At 42.5% G+C, this 12943-nt stretch overlaps 2 protein-coding genes across 4 annotated transcripts in view; both read right to left on the bottom strand.

Moving 5' to 3' along the window:
* SLC22A8 (solute carrier family 22 member 8) overlaps positions 1-12943 on the bottom strand; it is a 132135-nt gene that overhangs the window by 91115 nt on the left and 28077 nt on the right. The window lies entirely within an intron of this gene.
* PLAAT5 (phospholipase A and acyltransferase 5) overlaps positions 19-12943 on the bottom strand; it is a 28183-nt gene continuing 15258 nt past the window's right edge. The window contains exons 4-6 of one of the 3 annotated variants that reach the window (NM_001194692.1): positions 5516-5624; positions 3254-3516; positions 19-445 (exon numbers count right to left, since the gene is read on the bottom strand). In NM_001194692.1, coding sequence (NP_001181621.1) covers positions 353-445; positions 3254-3516; positions 5516-5624 — 465 coding nt within the window. In that variant the 3' untranslated portion in view covers positions 19-352. The remainder of the gene's footprint in view (positions 446-3253; positions 3517-5515; positions 5625-12943) is intronic. The other 2 variants (XM_015113751.3, XM_001115831.5) reach the window with 2 other exon arrangements.

Raw genomic sequence — 12943 nt, 5'->3', positions numbered from 1 at the left:
CTGGGATGTTTCTGATGGCATTCAAGCATCAGAGACCAAGATCAGCCTCAGAAACAAGCCAGGTCTCTTCCTACAAAGAGAATGAAATTAGATCAGTATATGAAATGCCTAGCACAGTGCCTGGCGCATCAGAGATACACACTAGATACCAGATCCTTCCCATCCTGAGAGTCTGTGGGTCTATGCTTGTATATATTGGATGTATTTCTGGAAGGGTAATTGGATACATTGTAGATTCTTCCAGAAGTTCACAGTTTTCTTAATCAGAGGCATTGAGAGAAGGCAAGGGAAGGAAGCATGTTCTTTTTGCTTGTGTCAGTAACTCTTCCTCTAGTTGGAGTTCTCATCACCTTCAGGCAGTTATTGGTTTGGGCTTTATGCTATCCACTACAGCTGAAATAACTGCTCCAGCAGCCTTCGCTCCTTCCATCAGGGCGTGCTCTACCTGCAAGGCACATCAGTTCACAGGACAATCGGTACCAATCCTAGGCTTGCACCCTCCCCTACCTCTACCCCACCATACCCATTCAGCAACCAGCCTGCCTGGAGTCTATTCCCAAGAGAAGAAGCAGTCCATGCTATCTTATATTTTCAAAACTCCTAGAGTGACAAGAGACCAAGAAAAGCCAGGACTGTTGGAGACAACTCCTTCCTCCCTCTGTGCCATTTGGCCCAGGGCCTGCTTCCAGGGTGGAGCTCAGAAGCAAAGGATCTCACAGCACCACAGTCACTGAGGCCCTCATTCTACAAACAGGGGATCCAAGAGCCAGGGAACGGAACTCACTTGTACAGAGCCGTACAGTGAATTCGTGTCCAAACTTAGCTCTTGGGTTCTTGGGCCTCATGACTCCTGGGCCCAAGCTTCTTCAGAGGACTTCTTGTAATGCCCTCAGTCCTTGGGATCTTCTTGTACAAATTCTCATGGGATGGGAGGTTTCTCACACCAGGGCCCACCAAGCCCCTGACTCTAGAGCAAAGCCTCACAAGAATGGAGTGCAGCCTGGAGAGGATGCAGAGCAGAGAGGAGGAAGGTGCAGAAAGTAAAGGGCACAGCAGGGAGGCTGCCAATGCTCTGAGGATGGGCTGGTAGCAGCAGAGACCAACATGGCCAATGTGAGCCCAATCTGCTTAGACAACAGAAGAAACATAGAAAAAAATAGAACAATTGTGTTAGCTTCTAATCCTTAATTTGTTTCATCTCTTTAAAGGGGGATAATAGGCCGGGTGTGGTGGCTCACACCTGAATCCCAGCACTTTGAGAGACTGAGGCGGGTGGATCATGAGGTCAAGAGATTGAGACCATCCTGGCCAACATGGTGAAACCCTGTCTCTACTAAAAATACAAAAATTAGCTGGGCGTGGTGGCGTGCACCTGTAGTCCCAGCTACTTGGGAGACTGAGGCAGGAGAATCGCTTGAACCTGGGAGGCAGAGGTTGCAGTGAGTCAAGATCGTGCCACTGCACTCCAGTCTGAGTGACAGAGCGAGACTCTGTCTCAAAAAAAAAAAGGGCGGGGGGGTGATAATAAATACTTTCTCTGCTCATCTCATGGAGTTTTAGTAAGGATCACCTATTAATATGAACAGCTCAAGTTTTTACATATATTTAGGATTCAAAGTTCTTTCACAAGCACTGAACTACACGAATTTATTACTTCTCTATATGGAAGGAAATGACAGAGCCAAATGCAGTATAGGCCAGGGAGGTAATGTGAGGCAGGTGGGTGACACACCTACCCCTTATCCCCTGCAAAGCCACAGCATGTCCCTACAGAGTATCAGCAAGTAGGAATGCCAGCCCAGTGGCCTGATCAATTGTCTGTTAAAGAAAAGCTGAGGGCCAGGTGCAGTGGCTCACGCCTGTAATGTAGCACTCTGGGAGGCCGAGGTGGGTGGATCACCTGAGGTCAGGCATTCCAGACCAGCCTGGCCAACGTGGCGAAACCCCGTCTCTACTAAAAATACAAAAATTAGCTGGACGTGGTGGTGCACACCTAGTAATCCCAGCTACTTGGGAGACTGAGGCATAAGAATTGCTTGAACCCAAGAGGCGGAGGTTGCAGTGAGCCGAGACTGCACTACTGCGCTCCAGCTTGGGTGACAGAACAAAACTCTGTCTCAAAAGAGAAAGAGAGAGAGAGAAGCTACATATTTTTATATAAAATTTTATATAAAATGTCTATATTTTTTAATATTGGTAGGTAATTCAAACAAAAATTGTATGTGTGTGTGTGTGTATCCAAGATGTGGCCCACAAGGTACTAGTTTACAATTTTAGCAACGAGGTATCTGCTTCCGCTTATCCCTGCTTTGTTAAGGAAGAAATGGTCTTTGGCCAGGCACGGTGGCTCACACCTGTAATCCCAGCACTTTGGGAGGCTGAAGTGGAGGATCACTTGAGCCCAGGAGTTCAAGACCAGCCTGGGCAACATAGCAAAACCGCCTCTCTACAAAAAAATTAAAATTATCTGGGTGTGGTGATGCACGCCTGAAGTCCCAGCTATTCAGGAGGCTAAGGCAGGAGGATTGCCTGAGCCCAGGAGGTTGTGGTTGCAATGAGCCATGATTATGCCATTACACTCCAGCCTAGGTGACAGAGTGAGACCCTGTCTCCAAAGAAAGAGGGGAAAAAAAAGAATAGAAAGAAAAGCTTTCAGAAATATAGTGACTTGACCAAGCATACCCTAGCTCTAGTTAATAGTTGAGCTGGGGCTCCAACCGGTGGTCTTACTATTAGCCCAGTGCCTTTTCTCTCCTCCCTGGGTTAATAAAGGTGAAAACACTTCTTGAACCATAAAGTCCTGCGGAAATAGAAGGCCCTACTAGTACAACGAATAATATAATGAAAGCACTGATGCTGGGCGCAGTGGCTCACGCCTGTAATCCCAGCACTTTGGGAGGCCGAGACGGGCAGATCACGAGGTCAGGAGATTGAGACCATCCTGGCTAACACGGTGAAACCCCGTCTCTACTAAAAAATACAAAAAAATAGCCGGGGGAGGTGGCGGGCGCCTGTAGTCCAGCTACTCGGGAGGCTGAGGCAGGAGAATGGCGTGAACCCGGGAGGCGGAGCTTGCAGTGAGCTGAGATCCGACCACTGCACTCCAGCCTGGGCGACAGAGTGAGACTCCATCCCAAAAAAAAAAAAAAAAAAAAAAAAAAGAAAGCACTAATTACCATTCTGATCACTAATGAAATGACAAACCCCAAGAAAGCTCTGTAAGAAGCCATTATCAGAGCAAATGGGGTCACACCTGCTGGCTCCGGGGTACGCCGTATCTGAGGCCATTGACAAAGTGCTCACAGTTCCCTTCAATCAGGCTGTACTGCACGGTCTTGTTGACCATCTTTTTTGTACGCTGGATGATCTTGTCCACCGGTAGGGGCAGGTACGTCCCATCTAGCTTGTTATTGACCTTCCAGGAGCAGCCATGCAGCACATCCTCCAGACGACTGTATTTCACCACAGCCCGATTGCTAAAGATGGAACTAATACTGCCCACCTCAAACTCCTCACCTGGAGACCAAAGACAAACAGAGGTTGGGACGTGCAAGGAGTAGCAGAGCAGAGCACAGTCTAAGGCTCTGAGTAAGCTGCTTCCCCTGGGGTCTCATTGGCATCATCAGTAGAAGGGTGACAGAAGAGGGGGAGTTGGAGTCAAAGAACTGCAGAGAATCAACTTTCCTGAGAAGCCCTTTGCCCTGCGCCTCACTCCTTGCTCTCAACCTGCACAGGAGTCTCTTTGTCATTAAACTCTTGCAGCACCTTCCCATGTGGTCCCTGATTGTGTTGCACTGACCTGCCCAAGTCCTAGGATTTGAGTTTCGTTTCCTAAGCAGACTTCAGTAATCGTCACAAACATGTAAAGAGCACTCTCTATGTGAGTGTCAGTCCCTGGGTAAAGGACTATCACATACATGATTATGGTGGTTCCATGACACACCTCCCTCTGGGGCTGCCACAGGGGCACAGGGGAAGCCAGCCAAGCAGGGCTCTGAATGGCACCTGCTCCTGCCAGCTTCCACCTACAGCCACTTGACTGTTACCTGTACTCAAATATGGGGATTCTCATTAAGGGTATGTTTGAAAACGGGGTTCCACAGCTTTGAAAAGAGAAATGTTTGAAAGCTGCTACATTATCATATTCAAGCCCTTAGACAAGACAGAGACTCGAAGAGGGTCAGACACCTGCCCAAAGCCAGGTGGATAGTCATTTAAAGCCAGCACTGTTTTTCTGCTACAACCGTGTCGACATGCAAATGTCTATACCCTTCCCTTTATAAGTTGTCCAAGGGCAAGAAATGCTCCATGATCTTTTCTTACAAATTTGAAGAAAATCTGCTGATTTTATAAAAGCTGGTAGCAGATAATTGAGCATTCAGGAGCAGAAATGGCAGAATTCATTTTCAGAGAGAGCAAGATAGGAGTGGGGGAAGATATAACTGATAAGTATCTCTGTGGTTACACAAGAGGGAAACTCCTGGACTTAGTCTGGAAAGAAGAGATGAATTACCACATTCTTGGAGTAGGTTCTGAGACAAGAAGTGGGAATGGTACGAGCCGATGGTGCAGAGAAGAGAGGCAATGAGAAAGGGGCTCTGCTCCATGGGAACATCCCAGCATGGTGGGAGACGGGGCCAGAGGAAGAGGACAGGACACGGAGATGACAGCTGAGAACAAGTTAGGACCAAAGGCCTTTGGTATAGTGCCCTTCTGTAATTCAACTTTGAACTGGCAATACCTGCACAGGAGACAGCATTCAAAGGGCATTCAAGGGTATTCAACAGGGTCCCCCTACCCCTTCCTCTCCCACACCCCAGCCCTCATCAGGCCTCATCTCCTGAGGCAACCATTGTGACCAGCAGTTCTAGACACCCAAATTTTCAGTTGTTTCCCATTTTGCTGTAATCTCCGTCTACTATCATCACCTCCTCCCCCATCAAATCTCCACTAAGATTTAATGAACACAAATTGAATCTCAGCCATATGTTAAGACAGCTGTGAGAAATGAAAGGAGGGCTCTATCTACATTGAGGGTGAAACAGCACGGAGCGTGTTGGAACAGCAGGGAGACAAGGTGAGGACAAAGGTGCCAAAGGTGATCAAGAAGCCAGATGCAGTGTTTGAGGACTATAGAAAACAAATGACGATCAGAACATGTGAGCATCTGCACCCTCCTTGGGGAATCCTCAGAAAGGTGAGGACAGATGCTCAACTCTTGTCAATACAAAATAGAGCTCAAGTTCTAAAACGTGTGTTTTTAAACAAAGGGCCCTCTAGGAGGTCAGGGAACTTGGGCCACGCTCTTTACACTTGTATCACTCTTAGGCCTGGACACTCGGTGGTTTTTGGTGAAGAGAGACCAAGCTCTGTCACAGTAAACAACAGTCCAGTCATGCTTCAAGGGGTCCCATTGCTAAAGAATGGCAATAACTGAGGAACACAGGAATGAACTGTGCTTCTATTTACTTGGCTAACTTCAATATTAATATTTCAATATACTATTCATTCTTACTCGGGGGAGCCAGATGGACCACGCAATCATCTTCTACATAGATGGCCCAGTGCTCATAGCCAATTCGAAAAATCTCAATCAGGTCTCCAGGTCTGGGTCTTGGTTTTCCCTACAACGGAAAAATAAAAGATACATGGCACATGCCCAAGGAATTCCAGAGATCTAGTCTTAGGATCAGGTACAGCTCAGCCTAAAGATCCCCTCAGTGTGGTTCATCGCTTCACAGAAACCCAAGCTAAAGAAATTTCTCTTCACACCGAGGACCAAAGAAGTCCGCTCCTCTCCTACCACCACTCACATTACTAAAGCCATCAAGGATACCTGTGCCAGTTATCAATGTATTGCCTCTCAGCTGTGAATGTACCCTCCAATATATACCCTGTGATAGATGACTAAACTTCTTTAAGCATTTCTTCCTTAAAGCAAGTAAGATGTTAAACCTTCTCAGTAGAGGGTGCTGGAGGGACACTGCAAGAGAAAGAGGCTCTCCTGCAGTTTCTGGCCAGGGGTGGGCAGGATGATGGTCAGCAGTGTGGTGTGTGGACATCTAGTAGAGTTCTACCTCAGACCCAGGATCCTCAAGGCCTCCTGCCTCTGCTGGCACCCTGATTCCCTCTGCAGGGCCCCCACATGACCCACCTGAAGCCCAGAGAGTGCCCCCATCCTCTGCACACCCACATCACCAGTTGCTAATAGCCACTTCAGTCCTGCTTGCCCAGCAATTGCAAACTTCTCTATTATCGTGTGTGTGTGTGTGTGTGTGTGTGTGTGTGTGTGTGTGTGTGTGTGTATGTGTCAGGTAGAGAGAGAATGAGAATATACATGAAAAGGTAGGCATAGAGTTGTAAATATGATGAGCATCCATCTTTTTAAAAAATCTTTGGCCAGAGCTCCAGGTCTCACCTTCTCTGCTGTGTTATCATCTCCTGGGGGCCCAGCTTCTGGGGCCCTGTGACCTGCAGGTCTTTGAAAATCCATAGGTAAGATGTTAGGACCCCCTGGAAGCCTACAAATGGTATTGCTGTCTCTAAACCAGACCTGATCACCTACTTGGAGCAAAGAAAATAGCCCTGGAATATGGAGAGACACAAGATGGTAGAGAAACACCCAGTTACATGTTCTCATTTCACCCAAGACCCTTGGCCAGAACAGGGTATAAAAGACTCATTCCCAAAAGTGATACTAAAAAGATATGGAAAATGTAAGCATGAAGATTTACAATTAAGGAAAGGCTATAAAAGTGTGGGTGAGTGCAAAGTGCACAAAGGTCATAATGGACTTAATTAACATCGTTAATGTCATTAATTTGTCAACTACTCAGAGCAAAATATTTTAATGCAATACATGTGTGAAAGTCTGTAGCAAATTTTCGAATTCAAATAGACATAAGACATGACACACTGGAGAGAAACCCTTCAAATGTAAAGAATATGGCAAATTGGCCAGGTGCCGTGGCTCACACCTGTAATACTAGCACTCTGGAAGGGCGAGGTGGGTGGATCACCTGAGGTCAGGAGTTCGAGACCAGCCTGACCAGCATGGTGAAACCCCATCTCTACTAAAAATACAAAAAAATTAGCCAGGCTTGGTGGCATGCACCTATAGTTCCAGCTATTCAGGAGGCTGAGGTAGGAGAATGGCTTGAACCTGGGAGGCGGAAGTTGCAGTGAGCCGAGATCACACCATTGCACTCCAGCCTGGGCGACAGAGCAAGACTCTATCTCAAAAAAAGAAAAAAAAAAAAAAAGAATGTGGCAAATTATTTCACATGCTTTCACGCCTAACTCAACGTCAGAGAAGTCATACTAGACAGAATTCCTACAGATGTGAAGAATGTGGCAAAGCCTTTAACCAGTTCTGAGCCCTTACTAAACATAAGATAATTCGCACTGGAGAGAATCCCCACCAATGTGAAGAATGTGGCAAAACCTTCAACCAGTTATTAACCCTTATTACACATAAGATAATTCACACTGGAGAGAACTCCCACAAATGTGAAGAATGTGGCAAAGCCTTTAACCATTACTCAACTCTTATTAAACATGAGAGAATTCATAGTGGAGAGAAACCCTACAAATGTAAAGAATGTACCAAAGCCTTTAACTGGTCTTCAAACCATAATGAACATGACAGAAGTCATACTAGAGAGAAACCCTACAAATGTAAAGGATGTGACAAAGCCTTTTAAGTGCGTCTCAAGCCTTACTAAACATAAGATAATTCGTACTGGAGAAAAATCCTCCAAATGCAAAGAATGTGGTAAAGCTTTTAACCAGTCTTCAACTCTTATTATACATAAGAGATTCATACTGGAGAGAACCCTGTGATTGAATATGGCAAAGCATTTTAACGGTCCTCAAACGTAAGATAATTGATACCAGAGAGAAACTCTAGAAATCTGAAAAATGTGGAAAAGCTTTTAACCACACCTCATACCTTTCCAAACATAAATTATACTGGTGAGAAATCCTAGAAATGTGAAGAACGTGGCAAAGCCTTTAAATGGTTGTCATACCTTACTGTATGTAAGATAATTCATACTGAAGAAAACCCCTACAGATATAATGTGGTAAAACTTTTAATTAATGTTCATGCCTTATTGCATAGGAAAGCATTTATACTTTAGAAAAATTGTACAAATATAAAGAATGTGGAAAAGCCATTGCTATCTGCTCACATCTTACTCAAAATCAGAGAATTCATACTTAATGAAACCATTATAAATGTAATTAGTGTAAAAAAAACTTTCAGAAAATTAAGGCTTTAAAGTGAATAAGAGTATTTTGAAGAAAAACATTATATATATAAAGAGGATTGTAGTACCTTTACTTGTATTACAAACCTTATTGTACACATTTTATACCAGAGAAAAACACCAATGCAGTTGTTCAAACCTTGTTGAATATCAGAGAATTTATGTTGCAAAGAAACCCTACAAATGTAATGAATGTGGAAACACATTTGTTTAAAAACTCCAGTGTGGAGAACGCCAGAGAGATCATATTAAAAGATACTTTTGCAGATGCAGTAAATGTGAAAAAAATATTTAATCAAACATTAAGTCTCTGTAAACATTAGAGGATTCACGGTAGAAAGAACTAAGGTACTAACACTTCATACATTACACTAAATCAGAGTGTAGAGTACGGAAAATAATTCAAAGCTAAAACTGTCAGATTTTTTTGTATATAACTTTACAAGAAACAAGACTTTTTTCAAGAGTTATAATTACAAAGTATTTGTTTTCCCTTGAAAAAATTATAGTTTGTTGAAAGCAAATGTCATTTAATTCTCAGATTACTTCATGCTGTTCCTTCATTCTCACTGTTTATGTGAAAGCATGTGATCCATTATTGTTGCATCAGATCTATGAGAGATTCATTTTCATTAGGTGGGCATTATTTATGACCTTTTCCATGGAAGAGTAAGGACATTGAAATGCAAGGTGTGCAATGAAAATCTAAGTGAAGAGGCTCCTTGTGGTTGACTTCTAACATGGTTTGAGTGAAGCAAGAGGTAGGTATTCAGAGTAATATTCTTCTACATGATAGTGAGAGAAAACCATTTTGAATTTTAGTAGTAAATCATTTTAAATGCAGTACATTTTGAAATTCTAATTTAAGATTACAGGTGAACTTAATTTTTTAAACAAAACTGTTTTGAAAAATATTAATAGGCTGGATAAAGAAAATGTGAAATACTATGCAACCATAAAAAGGATGAGAGCATGTCCTTTGCAGAGACATGGTTGGAGCTGGAAGCCATTATCCTCAGCAAACTACCACAGGAACAGAAAACCAAACACCGCATGTTCTCACTTATAAGTGAGAGCTGAACGATGAGAACATGTGGACACACAGGAAGAGGAACAACACACACTGGGGCCCCAACACTGTTGGGGTGAGGGTTGGAAGAGGGAAAGCATCAGGAACAATAGTGAATGGATGCTGGGCTTAATACCAAGATGATGGGTTGATCTGTGCACGAACCACCATAGCACAATTTTACCTCTGTAACAAACCTGCACATCCTGCACATGTACCCCAGAACTTAAAAGCTGAAGAAAAAAAAAAGAAAAAAACAGCCCAAACAGCCATCAGTAACCACCAGTTAAGTAAATAATCCTACATCCACACACACAGAGACATTAGAGAGAGCAAGCTGAATTTACATGAGCAGCATAATGCTGCTGAGACTCATGCTTGCTGCATGTACTCCATTATATGGAGGCACCACATTTTACCTAACCAACATTGTTCTTTTTCAATATCACTTTGGCTATCCCAGGTCCTTTGTCTTTCCATGTAAATTTTAGGATCACTTCATCAATGGATATCAAAAAAAAAATTTTGACAGGGATTGTGTTTAATCTGTTGATCGATTTGGTGAAGACTGCCACCTTAAGATTACAGATATTTTGCAACCCACAAACATGGAATTTGTTTTGTGTACTTAAATCTTCAATCTCCCTTACCAATGTTTTGTAGCCTAACATTTTTGTTAAAGTTATTCCTGAGGATTTTTATGCTATGATGAATGGAATTATTTTCTTAATTTCATTTTCAGATAGTTCACTTGTAATATACAGAAATTCCATTGATTTTTGCACATTCACCTTGCATCCTGCAACTTTGCTGAACATATGTATTAATTCTGATGGTTTTGTGGCCCAGGTGTGGTGGCTCATGCCTGTAATCCCAGCACTTTGGGAGGCCAAGGTGGGCAGATCACTTGAGGCAAGGAATTCAAGACCAGTCTGGGCAACATGGTGAAACCCCATCTCTACTAAAAATACAAAAAAAAAAAAAAAAAAAAAAAATTAGCCAGGAGTGGTGGTGCACGCCTGTAGTCCCAGTTACTTGGGAGGCTCAGGCATGAGAATCGCTTGAACCTGGGAGGTGGAGGTGGAAGTGAGCTGAGATGGTGCCACTGCACCACTGCACTCCAGCATGGGTGACAGAGCAAGACTCCGTCTCAAAAAAAAAAAAAAAAAATTCTAATAGTTTTGTAAGTACAGGCACATCTCATTTTATTGTGCTTTGCTTTATTGTACTTCACAGATAATTTATTTTTTACGGGTTAAAGGTTTGTGACAACCGTGCGTCAGATAAGTCAATTGGTGCCTTTTTTCAAACGGCATGTGCTCGCTTTGCTAGCATTTTTTAGCAATAAAGTATTTTTAATTAAAGCATGTACTTTTTTACATGTAATGCTATTGCAAACTTAATAGGCTACAGAATAATATAAGCATAACTTTTATGTTATGACTCGCTTTCTTGCAATATTCGTTTTATTGTGATGGTCTAGAACCAAACCCACAATATGTCTGAAGTACACCTGTATGTGATTGATTCTTTAGGATTTTCTACATACATTGAATACATGTGATGAGAGTGGGGATCGTTGCCTTGCTAGCTCTAGTCTCTTACCATTAAATATGTTAGTTACAAATTTTTCATAGGTGCCCTTTTTCAGGTTGAGGAAACTCCCTTTAATTGAGGTCAAGAGAATGTTTTTTATCATGAATGGCAGATTTTGTCAAATGCTTTTTCCAGAGGTATTGATATGATCATATGATTTTTGTCCTTTATTAACATGGTATGTTACTTTTTTTTTTTTTGAGAGGAAGTCTCACTCTGTTGCCCAGGCTGGAGTGCAGTGGCATAATCTTGGCTCACTGCAATCTCCACCTCCTGGGTTCAAGTGTTTCTTGTGCCTCAGCTTCCCGAGTAGCTGGGACTACAGGCGTGTGTCACCACTCCAAGGTAATTTTTTTGGTTTGTTTCACCTTGTTGACCAGGCCGGTCTCAAACTCCTGACCTCAAGTGATCTGCCTGCCTCCACCTCCCAAAGTGCGAGGATTACAGGCATGCGCCACAGCGCCCCGCCCTGGTATATTACATTAACTGATTTTGGGGTGTTACACCAAACTTGCATTTCTGGGATAAATCTTAGTCATTGTGTATAATCCTTTTTACATACATGCTGGATTCAGCTTGCTAGCATTATTCTGAGGGTTTTTACATGTATATTCATAAGAGATATTAGTCTTGTAGTTTTCTTTTTTTGAGATATCTTGGCTTTGGTATCAAGGTAATACTGGCCTCACAGAATGAGTTGGGAAGCATTTCATTCCTCTATTTTCAGAAAGAGTTTGTGAAAGATTGGTAATTTTTCTTATTTAAATGCATGGTAGAATTCTTGAGCAAAGCCATCTGGGCATGAGATTTTCTTTGTGAAAAGATTTTTATTTACTAATTCAATTTAGATTTTCTAGTTTTTCTTGGCCAGTTTTATAATTTGTATCTTTCTAGGACTTACCCAATTCATCTCAGTTGTCTAATTTGTTTGCTTACAGTTTTTCACAGTATTCCATTTTATGTCTATAAGATTGACAGTGAGCCCCCTCTTACATTCCCAATTTTGGCAATTTGAGTGCTCTCTCTTTTTGTCTTGGTTAGTGTAGCTAAAAGTTTGTCTATTTTGCCTTTCCAAAATACTATCTTTTGGCTTCATTCGTTTTATTGATTTCTGTTTTCTATTTCATTGATTTCTACTCCAGTAGTTATCATTTTCTTACTTCTGCTTGTTTTGGTTTTAGTTTGCTTTGTTTCCCTACTTTTTTTTTTTTTTTGAGGCGGAGTCTCGCTCTGTCGCCCAGGCTGGAGTGCAGTGGCACAATCTCGGCTCACTGCAAGCTCCGCCTCCCGGGTTCCCGCCATTCTCCTGCCTCAGCCTCCCGAGTAGCTGGGACTACAGGCGCCGCCACCACGCCCGGCTAATTTTTTTTGTATTTTTAGTGGAGACGGGGTTTCATTGTGTTAGCCAGGATGGTCTCGATCTCCTGACCTCGTGATCCGCCCGCCTCGGCCTCCCAAAGTGCTGGGATTACAGGCTTGAGCCACCGCGCCCGGCCTCCTAGTTTCTTAAGGTAGGAACTTAGATTATTGATTTTGAGATTTTTTTTCCTTTCTAATATAGGCATTTGCAGCTACAAATTTTCCTCTAAGTGCTTCAGCTGCGTCTCATAAAATTGATAAGTTCTGTTTTCATTTTCACTCAGCTCAAAATATTTTCTAACTTCCTTGTTCCTTTTTTGACATTATTTAGATGTATGTTGTTTAATTTCCAAATATTTGTGAATTTCCCAAAATATCACTTTGTTATTAATTTCTAATTTAATTTCATGTGATCAAATAAAATATTTTGCAGAATTTTAATCCCTGCAAATTTACTGAGACTTACTTTATGGCCTAGAAGAGGGTCTATCCTGGAAAACATTCATGTGTGCTGGAGAAGAATATGTATTCTGTTGTTGAGTGAAATGTTTTATGAATGTCAGTTAGTCACATCAGTGAGCTGCTTACATCTTCTATCTGCTCACTGATTTTCTGCCTAGTTGTTCTATCCACTACTGAGAGTGGGGTA

This window comes from Macaca mulatta, chromosome 14 (assembly GCF_049350105.2).
Source record: "Macaca mulatta isolate MMU2019108-1 chromosome 14, T2T-MMU8v2.0, whole genome shotgun sequence".
Lineage (NCBI taxonomy): Eukaryota > Metazoa > Chordata > Mammalia > Primates > Cercopithecidae > Macaca > Macaca mulatta.
Note: the sequence above shows the minus strand (reverse complement) of the source record. Positions and strands in the feature narration are given on the sequence as shown.